General features: G+C 42.2%; 1 protein-coding gene across 11 annotated transcripts in view; it reads left to right on the plus strand.

Annotated features, from left to right (window-relative positions):
• The window catches only part of RHOBTB1 (Rho related BTB domain containing 1), a 67,228-nt gene that overhangs the window by 19,907 nt on the left and 31,197 nt on the right, over window positions 1-16,124 (plus strand). For 9 of the 11 annotated variants that reach the window (XR_003005942.1, XR_003005943.1, XR_003005944.1 and 6 more), the window contains exons 3-4: window positions 9,979-10,180; window positions 10,568-10,671. Coding sequence is in view for 7 of the 11 variants with exons in the window: in XM_024765223.1 (XP_024620991.1) it covers window positions 9,989-10,180; window positions 10,568-10,671 (296 nt within the window). In the remaining 4 variants the exon portion in view is untranslated. Of the gene's footprint in view, window positions 1-9,978; window positions 10,181-10,567; window positions 10,672-16,124 lie in introns of those variants that run through there. The other 2 variants (XR_003005941.1, XM_024765227.1) reach the window with 1 other exon arrangement.

A 16,124-nucleotide genomic window follows, 5' to 3' on the forward strand; every position in this document is an offset into this window, starting at 1 on the left:
TGAAGTTACAGCCACAGGGAAAAAAATGAAAAGGTCACAGACCACCATTCAGTGATTTGCTAATATAAGAAAAAATGAGTGTGAGAGAGAGGAAGAGAAAGAGAGTATCTATGTTTTTGATTGTTTCTCCTAAAACCATTTATTGGTACAGAGGAGCAAGTAATTTAGTCTGTGGGGAGGTGGGGCAATTATGAAAGCTTTTTAGAGGAGGTATTATCTGAAGAAGATTTTAGGGAATGAATAGAATTCACCAGGCAGATGATGAATTGTGGAGGTACACACAGCGTTTAGAATTTTTTTTTTTTTTGGCCACGCCGTGCAGCACGTGGGATCTTAGCTCCCTGACCAGGGATGGAACGCGCGCCCCATGCATGGGGAGTGCGGAGTCTTAATCCGTGGGCCGCCAGGGAAGTCCCCAATGCTTAGAATTTTGAAAGCCATTTTGTGCGGCTAAAGCAAGCTGCGTTAGTTTCCTACTGCTGCTGTAACAAGTTACCCAAAGTTAAATGTCTTAAACCAACAGATTTATCATCTTATGGTTCTGGAGGTCAGAAGCCCGAAACGGGTCTCACCGGGGTAAAAATCAAGGTGTTGGCAGGCTGTGTTCCTGCTGGAGGCCCCAGGGGAGAATCTGCTTCCCTACCTGTCCCAGCTCCCAGAGGTTACCTGCATTTCTTGGTTTAGGGCCCTTCCCTCTATCTTCAGAGTCGTCCTTTATTTCTCTCCGACTCTGACCTTCTGCCTCCTTCTTGCCTCCTTCTTCCACATGTAAAGGACTCTTGTGATTACACGGGGCCTACTCAGATAATCCAGGATAATCTCTTTATAGTAAAGTCAGCTGGTTAGCAACCTCAGTCCCATTTGCTACCTAATTCCCGCATGCCATATAACAGAACATATTCACAGGTCCCAGAGATTAGAACGTGGACATCTTCGAGGGACCATTATTTTGCCTACTGCATGGTGCAGTACAAGAAGTTGAGGGTGACAGTGTAGATAAGAGTTGGCATGATTCCTCAACCCTAGGTAGGAAGGATCATCCAAGAGGGGCCTATCGTCTGATATGGAAATGTATATATTATTTTTTAATGGAGGAGTCGAGGTTCTGGAGATTTTCTTAAAGAATAATGTGTATGTTTCAATTAACTATGGCTCTGAAACAAACCACCCCGAAACTTGGTGGCTTAAAGCAACAGTTTATTATTTCTTAGGATTCTGTAGGTTGGCTGGGTGATTCCTCAGCTGGTTTCAGCCGGTTCACTCATAAAACAACATTCAGCTGGAGGGTCGGCCGGCCTAGAGGATTCAAGATGGCCTCACATTATGTGGCATTTGGTGATGGCCGTCGGCCGGACTGCCTCGGTTTTCCTCACTGAATCCTCATCTTCTGCTGGGCGGGCCTCAGATGACGGCCTTGAGGTTGCTCCAGTAGCACGAAGGTGGAGCTGCGGGGGCCTGTGGAGGCCTTCATTCCGGAACCCACACAGTGTCACATTCACCACATTCTTTCGGGTTGGGCCAGGAAGTCACTCACATTCAAGAGGAAGGGAAATAGATTCCATCTCCTGATGGGAGTTGCTGCCGTGGCCATATTTCACCCAGCACTGGGCTGTAAAGATAGGATTTTTTGCTCTTAGAGTAGGATTTTGGAATTGGAGATTTCAGAGGTAAAATGTTTCTGAAGGACAGCGATATCCAGCACACGGCCAAAAGGTACGAATAGCTCCAGTACGGTGTGGTGAATGTCACTGGCACTGAAGAGGCGAAGAAGCTCTGAGGCTTCGGTGTGGGGTGCGTCATCCTGTGGACACAGCAAGAAGACTGAGTCGGTGGTGGATGTGCAGGAGTGACGTGAAGTCCAGTAGATGGCAGTAATAATGGCGGGGGCAGATATGGGATAACCAAGCTGATGGCGTAACCTGAGAGCTAGAAGATCGGGACCACGCTGTTCTAAGCCAGCCTTGTGGAGGGCACCGGTACCCAGAGCGGTGGTGGCCTCCCTGCACCTCACCAAGTCCTTCACTTCCCAACCTCCACAATATCTTGTTCACTTACCAGTTTTTTTTTTAATTGAAGTATAGCTGATTTACACTGCTGTGTTAGTTTCAGGTATACAGCACAGTGATTCAGTTATGCATACATATATGTTCTTTTTCAGATTTTCTTCCATTATAGGTTATTACAAGATATTGAATATAGTTCCCTGTGCTATACAGTAGGACCTTGTTGTTTCTTTTATATACAGTAGTGTGTATCTGTTAATCCCAAACTCCTAATTTATCCCTCCCCCTCCTTTTCTCCTTTGGTAGCCATAAGTTTGTTTTCTATGTCTGTGAGTCTGTTTCTGTTTCATAAATAAGTTCATTTGTAACATTTTTTACATCCTGCATATAAATGATGTCATGAAATTTGTCTTTCTCTGACTTACTTCACTTAGTAAGATAATCTCTAGGTCCATCCATGTTGCTGCAAATGGCATTATTTCATTCATTTTTTTATGGCTTGGTAATATTCCATTGTATATATATACCATGTCTTCTTTATCCGTTCCTCTGTTAGTAGACATTTAGGTTGCTTCCATGTCTTGGCTATTGTAAATGGTGCTGCTATGAACACTGGGGTGCATGTATCTTTTCAAATTACAGTTTTCATCTTTTCGAGATATATGCCCAGAATAGGGATTGCTGGATCATATGGTAACTCTCTTTTGTTTTTTAAGGAACCTCCATACTGCTCTCCCTAGTGGCTACACCAATTTATATTCCTACCAACAGGCTCCCTTTTCTTCACACCCTCTCCAGCATTTATTGTTTGTAGACTTTTTTTTTTTTTTTTTTTTTTTGGGACGCGGGGCTCAGTGAGGTGATACCTCATTGCAGTTTTGATTTGCATTTTTCTAATAATTAGTGATGTTGAGTGTCTTCTCATGTGCCTGTTGGCCATCTGTATGTCTTCTCTAGAGAAATGTCTATTTAGGTCTTCTGCCCATTTTTGGATTGGGTGGTTTGTGTTTTTTTGATATTGAGTTGTATGAGCTGTTTGTATATTTTGGAAATTAAGCCCTTGTCAGTCGCATCGTTTGCAAATATCTTCTCCCATTCTGCAGGTTGTCTTTCTGTTTTGTTTATGGTTTCCTTTGCTGTGCAAAAGCTTGTTAGTTTAGGCTCCTTTGGTTTATTTTTGCTTTTATTTCTTTTGTCTTGGGAAACTGACCTAAGAAAACATTGCCACGATTTATGTCAGAGAACGTTTTGCCTATGTTCTCTTCTAGGAGTTTTATGGTGTCATGTCTTATATTTAAGTCTTTAAGCCGTTTTGAGTTTACTTTTGTGTACCATGTGAGGGAGTGTTCTAATTTCATTGATTTACATGCGGCTCTCCAGCCTTCCCAACACCACTTGTCAAAGAGACTGTCTTTTCTCCACTGTATATTCTTGCCTGCTTTGTCATAGATTAACTGAGCATAAGTGTGTGGGTTTATTTTTGGGCTCTCTATTCTGTTCCATTGATCCATATGTCTGGTTTTGTGCCAATACCATGCTGCTTTGATTCTGAAGCCTGAGAAGGTTATGCCTCCAGCTTTGTTCTTTTTCCTCAGGATTGTTTTGGCAATTCTGGGTCTTTTGTGCCTCCATATAAAGTTTAGGATTATTTGTGCTAGTTCTGTGAAAAATGTGATATGGATTGCATTAAATTTGTAGATTGCTTTGGGTAGTATGGCCATTTTAACAATATTAATTCTGCCAACCACCATATGACCCAGCAATCCCACTACTGAGCATATACCCTGAGAAAACCATAATTCAAAAGGACACATGTACCCCAATGTTCATTGCCCCACTATTTACAAGGGTCAGGACATGGAAACTACCTAAACGTCCAACAACAGATGAATGGATGAAGAAGATGTGATACATATACACAATGGAATATTACTCAGCTGTAAAAAGGAACGAAATTGGGTCATTTGTAGAGATGTGGAGGGACCCAGAATCTGTCATACAGAATGAAGCCAGAAAGAGAAAAACAAATATCGTATATTAACATATACATGTGAAATGCAGAAAAATGGTACAGGTGAACCTATTTGCAGGGTAGGAATAGAGACGTAGATGTACAGAACGGACATGTGGACACAGGGAGGGAAGGGGAGGGTGGGATGAACTGGGAGATTAGGATTGACATATATACACTACCATGCGTAAAACAGCTGGCGGGAACGTGCTATAAAGCACAGGAAGCTCAGCTTGGTCTCTGTGATGACCTAGATGGGTGGGATGGGAGGTGGGGAAGGACGTGCAAGAGGGAGGGGATATAGGTATGTATATAGCTGATTCATTGTACAGAGGAAACTAACATCACATTGTAAAGCAATTATACTCCAATAAAAAATGAAGCTAAAAATATATATGTTAATTCTTCCAATCCAAGAGCATGGAATATCTTTCCATTTCTTTCAGTCATGTTCAGTTTCCTTTATCAATGTTTTATAGTTCTCAGTATGTAAGTCTTTCACCTCCTTGGTCAGGTTTATTCCTATGTATCTTTTTTTGGACACGATTTTAAAAGGGATTTTTTTTTAACTTTCTGATATTTCATTGTTAGTGTAAAGAAATGCAACAGATTTCTGTATGTTAATCTTGTATCCTGCTGCCTTGCTGAATTTGTTCATCAGTTCTAATAGTTTTTGTGTGGAGTCTTTAGGGTTTTCACATAGAATACCATGTTATCTGCACGTAAAGACAATTTTACATCTTCCCTTCCAATTTGGACACATTTCTTTTTTTTTTTTTTTTTTGTCTGATTGCTGTAGCTTGGACTTCCAATACTATGTTAAATAAAAGTGGTGAGACTGGGCATCCTTGTCTTGTTGCAGAATTTAGTGGGAAAGCTTTCAGCTTTTCACTGTTGACTGTGGGTTTGTCATAAATAGCTTTTATTATGTTGAGATATGTTCCCTCTATACACACTTTGCTGAGGGTTTTTATCATGAATGGATGTAGAATTTTATCAGATGGTTTTTCTGCATCTGTTGAGATGATCAACAGCGGTTTTGGTCTTTTCTGTTGATATGGCATATCACATTGATTTTACGTATGTTGAACCAGCCTTGTGACCCTAGGATGAATCCAACTTGATCATGGTGTATGATCCTTTTTATGTGTGGTTGGGTTCAATTTGCTAATATGTTGTTGAAGATTTTTGCATCTATATTCATCAAGGATGTTGGCCTATAATTTTTTTGGTAGTGTCTTTGTCTGGTTTTGGTATCAGGGTGATGGTGGCTTCATAGAATGACTTTGGGAGGGTTCCCTCCTCTTCAGTTTTTTGGAAGAGTTTGAGAAGGATTGGTATAAGTTCTCCTTTATATGTTGGGTAGAATTCTTCAGTGAAGCCATCCCATCCTGGACTTCAGTTTTCAAGGAATTTTTTCTTTTATTACAGATTCTATTTCATTTTTAGTGGTTGGTCTGTTCAGATTATATCTTCTTGATTCAGTTTTGGTGAGCTGTATGTTTCTATAAACTTGTCAGTTTCTTCTAGGTTCTCCAATTTGTTGGCATAGTATTCTCTTATGTTTTTTTTTAATTTCTGCATATCAGATATTATTTCTCCTCTTTCATTTCTTATTTTTATCACTCACCTGCTTTTAAATAAACTTCTGACTTCTAGAGAGTGTACAAGTAGATTTTTCAGGTAGCATTTTAACCGTCAGCATCCATGTCCTGAAGATTCAGTGAAAGTATGAAATGAAGTTCAAGTCAGTTTTGAGTGAGATTACAGAGCTGCCACAGTATCAGGTTACCAGTATCACTTCTGCCTAGCTATTCTTTCCCTTTTATACCTTCCTTGTCTCCCCAGATATGGATCTAAAGGCAAAAGGGCATCTTCATAGATCAGCAGGATTTATGGTGGTGAAATTTATTAACAATGTTAAAGGAATATTTATTACTCTCTTTTCCGGGTGAATAAAAATCAGAAGCCAGAGAGTCATTATCCAGATGGTCGTAAGCGCGCATTCAACCGTAAGAGTGCTAGATATGGATACGTTTGAGCCCATAACAAGCAAAAGAGGATACAATTGCATATTTTTATAATTAGACCATAATGTAATGTTTATTGGTTTATGCGTAACAGATGAATACTTGGTTTATAGTACAAGAAGAGCAGGAGTTTACATCCTTGGCTGTGACGTCATACTCTTAAAGTACTTTTTAGACTACCACTAAGTAAATTTCTACCCAAAAGGAAAGATTTGGAGCCTCGGATTTTGGAAAGCCAGCAAACTCTTCCTGGAAGTGCCCCATGTAGAGTGCATGATCCGGGCTATGAGAATTTAATTCTGCCTGCCTTTCACTTCCCTTATATGCTGTCACCTTTGCACAAATTTCAGCACCTTTGGCAGTCACTTCAGTTTTGCGCAGATTGCTAGAGATGAGAGGACCAACGGTTGTTATTCTCACCTTTGATGCAGAAATTCTTTTTAGGACTGTGCATGAGATGTGTCTATAAATAAGTAAAGTGATGATATTTTTGTAATCATGGCCTTAATATAAAAACAGAAGGGCTTTTATCCCCCTCCAAGTCATCTTCTGTAAAAGCTACACAGCTATTCCACCTGAGCTGCCACTATTCAAATTATTTGGGGGACTCCTCTTTGGGGGGAGGCTATCAGAGTAAGCTTGCAAGCCCACGAGAAAACCAATGTTACAGTTTCTGTGTCATGTCTGAATTTTTACTAAATCCGAACAGTCTCCCCAATTTTATGGATTGGTTCTCTTTGACTTTTATCTATCTAAAAAATTAAATAAAATTCACTCAAAAGTATAAAGTTTTGATGTCACTTAGGACATTCAGAGCAATAGACCTCAGGTTCCAGAGTTGTGAGACTCCAAATGGAACCTGGTTTTTTCTGACATAGGCTACCCCATGGTAATATCACCAGAATCTTGTCAAAGACTGTTGTGAAGTCCTACCACTTTTGTTCTAGGATCTAGAAGTGCCCCATAAAAATATTTTTAACCTACCTTTGCAACTCTGTTATCCTTCGGTTAACTGCGACCTCCTCTCTCCCCCTCCCCACCCAGAACTTTCTCTGCCTTCTTTGCATCAGGTCAGCTGTGCTCCATCTTTATTTATGTGCTGCAGTTTTCGATGAATTACCCTTTAATTGCTCTCCTAAAATGTATCCTTTTTATAGATCTTTATGATGATTAAGTTTATGATTTTTGCATCGAATCCTGGTCTTCCACCTGACTCAATTTTGTTGTCATCTAAAAGTATTCATTTCAGCATGATGATTATAATTTTGAAGCCACCAGTGTGTCAGGTACGGCCCTGGGGACTGAAAACATCAGTTCACCGAACCCTCACCGCATTAGGAGATGGGTACTATCATTCCCACCTAACAGACGAGGAAGCTAGGGCTCAGACAGTGCCGCTGACTTGCCTAAAGTCAAAGAAATGACTAGAAAGCAGGGAGACCAGGATTCAAAACTCTCATCCATCCAAGGCAGGGTTTCCCAACCTCGCACTATGGTATTTGGGGCCAGATAATTCTTTGTTGTGGGAGCTGCCCTGTACATTGTAGTATGTTTAGCAGCATCTCTGGCCTCTGCCTACCTGAAGCCAGTAGCCCTTCCCTACACCCATTGTGACAACCAAAAATGCCTCCAGACATTGCCAAATGCCTCCAGACATTGCCAAATGTTCTAGAATTTAAGCACCACCCATCTAATGCCAAAGTAATGCTTTTGCCACATTATACTATTAAATCGAGAATACAATCGTAGAATTTTAAGGCTGGATTTTAAAGAGGTTGATTTTTGGAATCACCACACCTGGCTAATCACCAGAATTGGAGATATTTAAAGACTCTTTTCCCACCCAAGACCTTCAAAATCAGCATTTACCAGGTGGGGGACAGGTATCTATTTTAAGCCTCTTCACGGGTGTAGGATCAGATCTTAACCTCACCACACATCTGTTCCTTGAATCACTCCACTCCATTCCTGCCAGATAGTTCTCCAGCCTCGGGTTTAACACCTCCTGTGATGGTGTTACCCATATTCAGATGGTCCTAACTGTGCAAAAGCATTCTTCTTTAGCATTCTTTTTCTATCTCTCCCTCTATACCCTTAATCTCATATTATCCAAATTATCATTTTTCTTAAGTCAGTTGAATTAAACATGTATTGAGGGACTTCCCTGGTGGCACAGTGGTTAAGAATCCGCCTGCCAATGCAGGGGGACACGGGTTCAAGCCCTGGTCCGGGAAGATCCCACATGCTGTGGAGCAACTAAGCCCATGCGCCACGACTACGGGGCATGCGCTCTAGAGCCCACGAGCCACAACTGCTGAGCTCGCATGCCACAGCTACTGAAGCCCACATGCCTAGAGCCCGTGCTCCGCAACAAGAGAAGCCAGCGCAATGAGAAGCCCGTGCACCGCAAGGAAGAGTAGCCCCCATTCGCTGCAACTAGAGAAAGCCTGCGTGCAGCAACAAAGACCCAACGCAGCCAAAAATAAATAAATCTATTAAAAAAAATTGTTTTAAACATGTTTTGATTCCCAATTATGTGTTAGGCCCTACCCTGAGCTTTTTTTTTTTTTTTAACCATGGCTGTTAAGACCATTATGGATTCTTTTTAAGAAAATGACCATCCAACAGTTTTCTCAGTTTAACAATAGACTTCCTCAGAAGAGCAATCATAATACGTTAAAATCTTGCATGGTTGGCCACCCATCCAGCTGCTACAGCCCATCCAGCTGCTACTGGGAAGCAGTCCGCTCTGCAACTTGTGGGGTTCCTGTTTTGGGGAAGCAGAGCTGCCAGTAGCTTTCCTCTGCCTCTTCACCCCTCACCCAGCAACCCTCTTTTAACCCTTTTTGATGGTTTTAGGAAGATTCCAAAGTAGCTCCTCATTCTGGTAAAATCATTCTCTACCACGTGGTCCAGATTTCTTCTCTGAAAACAGAGAGGAAGGGAAATTTTTTTCAAAATCTTTCTTTATCGTGCTCCTCTTAAGAATATCTTTTAATGAATTTGATTAATAAAAATTAATGAATGAGTATAAGGATAAATTAATTTTAATAATGTATCAAGGGACTCCCCTGGTGGCGCAGTGGTTAAGAATCTGCCTGCCAATGCAGGGGACACGGGTTCAATCCCTGGTCCGGGAAGATCCCACATGCTGTGGAGCACCTAAGCCAGTGCACCACAACTACTGAGCCCGCACGCCTAGAGCCCGTGCTCCACAACAAGAGAAGCCACCGCAATGAGAAGCCTGCGCACCGCAACGAAGAGCAACCCCACCCGCCTCAACTAAAGAAAGCCGGCACACAGCAACGGAAGACTCAACTCAGCCAAAATAAATTAATTAAAATAATAATGTATCCAATCTCACACTTACAGTTCGCTCTTCTTTAAAGTCAAGTAGTCCCTTTCTGCTCACACTTTGGATTCTCCCCTAAGTCACCAGGATAGTTTAGAACCTACAGGAACTTGCTTTTTAATGAGAGATCTTGGATCACTGGAAGATTGTAACGGACACTCATACTGCAAAGGCTGCTTATGACCGAATGTGTAAGGTTAAACCTGCAGGTGCCCCGTGTCTTTAGCGGGTTGACGTGAGTAGCTAGTGAGCTAGAAATGTGTGCAAGCAGCCCTGACTCGCCTGGATGGAGCTCCAGTAGGCAGGTTGTGTTTAGAGAAAACCAAGGAGAAAATAACATGTTAACCGGAATCATCCGTTTGGGGTCAAAATAACAATCCGGTGTTTTTGTACTTGTGTGAGATATAAAAAGAAAAGTTGAGTTTCAGTTTGGCTTAGTAGGAACTTCCAAACTTCTGGCTTCTGCCTGGGTACCTCCAAAGAAGTACCTGGACCAAGGGAAAACCGCCTGGCCCCCTCCCATCTTTGACTGCTCTGGAAAGCACCAGTGTCTTGAATGTGGTGTCCGCTCTCTTCTTCTAGAGTTTTATAAATGGACACTGACATGGACTACGAAAGACCCAACGTGGAAACCATCAAGTGCGTGGTCGTGGGAGACAACGCCGTGGGGAAGACGCGTTTGATCTGCGCCAGAGCGTGTAATACGACGCTGACACAGTACCAGCTGCTGGCCACCCACGTACCCACAGTGTGGGCCATTGACCAGTACCGGGTCTGCCAGGAGGTAAGACAGACGGCGTTTCTTTAGAATCCTAAGGGTACATCATTGCTGTTGCCAGTCTGATTTTTATTTCTTTTTATGGATTTCTAGTTACTTGATTTTTTTTTTTTATCAAAGTCTAGTTGCTTTACAATGTTGTGTTAGTTTCTGCTGTACAGCACAGTGATTCAGGTATACCTATGTATATACATTCTTTTATATTCTTTTCCGTTACGGTTTACCACAGGCAATTGAATACGGCCAGTCTGATTTTTTAAAAGCAGGGGAAGGGGTTAACTTGTGTATTCGAGACAAAACTCACCTTTTTAGTGTCACAAGAGAAAACAAAATTGGGGGCTCTGAGGGGGAGCCCCTGACTGCCAGTGAGCATGGGTGCTGTCTCTCCTGCAGGTCTTGGAGCGTTCCCGGGACGTCGTTGATGAAGTGAGCGTCTCTCTCAGGCTTTGGGATACTTTCGGCGATCATCACAAAGACAGGCGTTTTGCATATGGCAGGTAAACCAAGACTAGTGCAGTTCAGTTCAACTTCAGTACAATTTCCTTTCCCAAACCCATCTCTGCTTCGTAAATCAACAAAAATCACATAATATGGCCTCGAGATGTGTTGGGTTCTGCACTGTGTCTAAGAAAAGACAAGACCAAAAAAAAGAGCAACCCAAAACAGCATTGTTTCCTGATGTCAAGAAAAGCGCTCTGCGTGGCCACTTGGTTCCTCCCAGGAAGTACTTTATTTAAAACAACCAGTGCTAGTTAAACTGGACGTTTGCTGGATGCGGATTCTGTTGTGCTCTCCAACCTTGGGCCGCTTCGATTGTCGTCTTCCTGAATAATACTTAATTTACCTTCTCTTAGAATGTTTTAAGTTTTTTCAGCACTTGGCCACCCCACTTCAGAAGGTCTCTTTGGTCTTTTTGTGACCATACTGCAGTCTGATGTTACTTGCTTTGGGCTTTGTTGTCTGAAAAGTCTATTGTTTTTATTTGAAGGTCATTTTTAAAAAAGAAAGAAAAATATCTCTGAAGTTCTTCACAAAGGCACATTTCCAAAATGAACTGAAGCATTAATGTCTACTTTTCATTTAAAAAAAAAAAAAGAAGGAGGAGGAAAAATCCAGTAAACGGAAGATAAATCTAGGACATTAATATGAGTGGGAACAAGGTCAAAGTACCGTAAAATATTTAGCAACTTCTCTTTGTCACCATAACTCCAAAGGAGTCTCCGGGACTCCAGCGGTCTTAAAGTCCCTCTCAGTGAATCTGTTATAACTATCAAAATCCAGATAAGGAGGAGATTTCCTTACCCCTTAATAGTAAATGAAGACGTTTCCTTTTAAGTTTAGAAAGTGTAGAATTTAGGTCTCTGTTAACATCAAGCATCACGCTACCTCACAGGATTGGATTAGATACTCCAAACGAGTTACTCCTTTGTATTGAGATAAGCTTTTCTGAAAGGACCTCTCTTTTCTTCAAGCCAGTAGCCCTCGTAAGCCTCTGAACTTCTATTGGCATTTATCCAAGTGGTCTAAAATACTGAATAAACCGCTGAAAGGGCTTGCCCTAGTCCTGAGAAGTCGTTCACACACTGAAAAGATCTGCAATTTAGGCATTTGTTCAAGGGTGTCTCAGAAAGAGGCATGTAGAGGTAAAACTGATTTTAATGTCCCCTTGAACAACGAGAACTGTTGAACTTAATATCCAGCATTACAGATAGGTTTCTTCTTGAGTTTCCTGGGTTTGTTTTTTTTTTTTCCCTTTCCACGATGTTCTTGATTCTTATCTTAGTTGCCATTTGGGTTTTTTTCTGTTGTCTCGTTATTACACACGCACAGAAATAAGAATCAGTGAACCTGCTTGTAAGTACTATGCCGTCAGATTTCGTAATACCTGTGGTTTTAAGGAAGCATAATTAAATGATGACTGGAAGTGAAGTAAGGACGGCGCAATAGATTTCAAAGGACTGTTTGTACCCAACTTCTAAAAAGGTGTGGTGAATAGAGATGAACTTACTGAGATATTGGGTTTAGCTTCTACATGCTGTCTCAACAGCTCAGTGGTTTATTGCCACTTGAAATTTATGTATTTGGGATGATGAATTTTAACTTGGTTCCACCATGTAAAACTTGTTTTGTGGTAATAGAAAGACTGCTTCATTATCGTGGGAGGTTCCTGCTTAGGGGTGATTTAATGGCACAGTGACCTTCATAGGTCTGATACTGACAGGCATCTACACTGGGCCTCATCCAGCTTCTTGATGTATGTCATGCCTGTGCTTGGTCCCTCCCAACAGAAATAAGCTGGTCTCTCATGTGACTCTGTCAGTTCAAAGTGCAGTGTTCTGGCTCTGACAGTGTTTTGCTCTGTCAACCGCAGCCATCCCCCACCCCTTTGGTGGAAACAGGACGCGCTTTCCAAGCCAAGTCTGACTCCCTGAGCCACACAGAGGGGCTCAGGAAGCCCTCCCGTGTTTCTGACCGAGCTCTCTGTGGGCCTCACTTTTATGTGCATGTCTGGCCTTGCATTTCCTCTGTCTTTTCTGATTCTCCGCAGCCTCCAGGCTTCCTGCCACAGACCCCACCACTGGTAAAGAACAAAAACCAGGGCTGTTCTGTCTCGGATTCCAGCCTCTGTCTATAAACGCTAAATATGTCAGACCGCATTGCTATAGCACCAAAAAGTTCCATTGTATGGAAAAGTCTGGTAGTAGTATCTTTTACTCAGTATAGGGCTCCAACCACTGGATCTCATTGCTGTGTGAGAGCTGTTTAATTTCTGTATAACTTCCATTTTTAGCTCCCTATCATTCGTTACGGAGAAAAATCATAATTACAGTTTCTGACATTCAGTTTGGTTTGCAAACCTGTTTTTTCACTGATGTTTTTACTATACTTGGTATGAATTACAAGTCAGCGAGATGTGATACATTCCTGAGACTCGGAAATGTATTTGGAACCTTTTTAAAATAATTCATTTGATTCTTATGGTGACAGTGAGAGAAACCAGATTCATACCAAGATGCCTTAGACCTCACCTTCAGTTTCCTCGGCTTCTTAGCACCAAGCTAGTTAACAGGTTACCCCCTCAAACCTCCTTTGGCACGTTCTAGTTTGCAGGGTGGGCCAGGGTGGTGCCAGTCTGCTGACTTGAATTTGCAATTTTCCTCATGTGGTATAACTACAACCAGAATGTCAAAGCTCTTGTTATAATTTAAAGGTAATTATTCAACCCATTTTTTTAGCCAGCTAGATTAACAGCTCCAATTCATCAAAGCCCTACAGTGTGTCAATCAAAATATTAGGTGCTTTGCCAACACTAGTTTAGTTAATCCTTCCAGGAACCCTAGGAGGCAGAGATTATCTCTACTGCAGTTGAGTAGAGAGTTGAGTTCTTTTACTACCATAACCTGCCCAATAGTGAGTTTCAAAACTAGACTCAAACCCAGCTCTGCCTGACTCCTACTCTTTGCATTGTGCCAAGCTACCTTGACCTCATTTTAAACAGAATGCAACTGAAACCACCACCCCGCATTGATGAGCTGGGTATCCATTTGCTCTTCTACATTTGCGTGGTGGCTTAGAATGAGAAGAGATCCCAAAAAGTCATCTGGTCAACCCCTTTTCTCCAGGAAGGGAGATCATCCATCCAAGAAAAAGTAGTGATAGGAGTCCTTCTGTTCGATGGACATGAAAGGTAGCAGAGTGGCATTAACATCCTAACACTTACCTAACACATTTGAAATACTTCAAACCCTCTTTTGTCTGGAGCGAATGACTCCAACTTTTAGTAGCCTTCCTTCTTCCTACCACCTACTTTCTATCCATTTTCGCATGAACTTTTGAAGCTCTTTCCTGGATCTTTTAAAATGTCAAGAACAAAACTGTACATAGTAGCCATGACTGTGATCAGCTGCTCTTTTTTGGCAAGAAAAAAAAAATAGCTTCTTTTTAAAGGGATATCACCCAAGAGTCTTCCCCTAGAACTATTAAAAGAAGGAAGTGTGTACACTTAGGTACCTGGCACTGAAAATGTAGGCAAGTAGGATGGGCTCTGCCTTCAACAGAATACCTGGGCCCCTCTGCCGCCATCCTACAGTCACACCACACATAAATAATTACCCATTTTATTGTTCACTTTCCTTGAAAACCTTCACCATTGCTGTGTCTTGGGGTCACATAACCTTCAAACACGTAAAGCCTGTGGGGCTGGAGGTGGTGATAACAGCAGCTACAATTTGATCAGGGCTCCCCACGAGCCAGGCCTGTGCTCACGGCTCTACGTATCTTGTTGCCACGTCATTCTTGTGGTGACCCTGTAAACTAGGCTCATTTCACAGTTGAGCGAGCGCGTACAGAAAGGGGCCAAGGTCAGACGGCTAGGAGAGAGTGGTACTGAGCTTTTCCTGGTAGTTCTGTCTGGCTCCAAAGCCTGCTTCTGCCCTTCCCCCCAGGCTTTTGTGGTTGACGATGATGACTGACGGCCAACTTACTTTACATTTATTCCCAGTCCAGTCTAATTCTTACACTATTCTGTGTGGACATGGAAGACCAGCGTTCACCATCTATCACCAGCTCTAACTAATATTCCCTTTGTTCCTCTTAAGTTCTTTAATACGTAGCAAATGACTTAATTCTCTATATGCATCCATGAGTGACTAAACATGAGTCCTTTCATTTCCAGTAAAAATGTTACAACCGAGCAGACTTTCTGAGAGGGAGTGGGATGCTTGGGTACTCTCCGTGGCATGTTTTCTCCCCCCAGTTTTACGTAAGCATGCAGAATCACTGTATCTACCCTTACGCCGAAGAGTTTCTAGGCATATTTTCAGTACAGTTAGAACTCTTATTATATAGATCACTCTTACACACTGAGTTTCCTCAAGTGTTTTTACGTCCAATGAGAAGTACACTACATGTTTTAAATGATAACATCAATCAGAGCCACGGTTTCTGTGTATCTGTTTAGATAAGACAGCTCTAGTTTCACGTTGAAGGCACATGTAATCAGATACAGCATGAATACATCTCATCTTGAATGCCTGGTTGAGGCCCTTTAAAAGATTCAGGACTGTGGGTGACCAGTGTTTATGTCTTTGTTTGGGACTGGCTGAACTTGTGGTTAATGGCATGGGAAAAAAGCAAGAAACAACTAACGTGCCTCAGTCAAGTATTTTGAAGTACCTCTCGCCCATGGCACTTTTCTAAACGCTTGGCCAGAACTAACATTCTGATGATGACTTCAGGATGGCAAACAGCCTGTCAGACGGAGAAACATATCAAGTGGAAGAGGGCCAGGGCCAGGATGAGGGTGAGGCACTCACCTTGGGTGTAAAATGTAAATCATCATAATTTTTAAAAGATAGGATCCGGCTTCCCTGGTGGCGCAGTGGTTGAGAGTCCGCCTGCCGATGCAGGGGACGCGGGTTCGTGCCCCGGTCCGGGAAGATCCCACATGCCGCGGAGCGGCTGGGCCCATGAGCCATGGCCGCTGAGCCTGCACGTCCGGAGCCTGTGCTCCGCAACGGGAGAGGCCACAACAGTGAGAGGCCCGCGTACTGCAAAAAAAAAAAAAAGATAGGATCACTGCTAACTGATCTTTTCTTTCTGTCTCAGGCTCAGCATGGCAAATGTTACTGGTCCTGACCTTATTTAAAATTTTGGTATTTTGCTCATCATGGATTTTTTTTTTTACCTTAATTTTGATTTTTGAAAAAATAGTGTTCATCTGGATTACTGAGGTTTTGGGCACCTCTTTAAATTTTGTACCTGAGGCCAATGCTTCACTCTTCACCCAAGTCCTGGCCCTGAAGGTGGACTTTATAAATGGATAACAAATCAGCAAAGGGAGGAAAGTTCCCAATGCGGGTACTTTATGGAAAAGTCATCCAAACCACACTTCTAAATGTGTGGTCCAGAGAGATCTAGGAAAACTACTGCAGCTTGTTTCCTAAAGATA

This window comes from Neophocaena asiaeorientalis, unplaced genomic scaffold (genome assembly GCF_003031525.2).
Source record: "Neophocaena asiaeorientalis asiaeorientalis breed wild unplaced genomic scaffold, Neophocaena_asiaeorientalis_V1.1 scaffold183, whole genome shotgun sequence".
NCBI classification, from domain to species: Eukaryota; Metazoa; Chordata; class Mammalia; order Artiodactyla; family Phocoenidae; genus Neophocaena; species Neophocaena asiaeorientalis.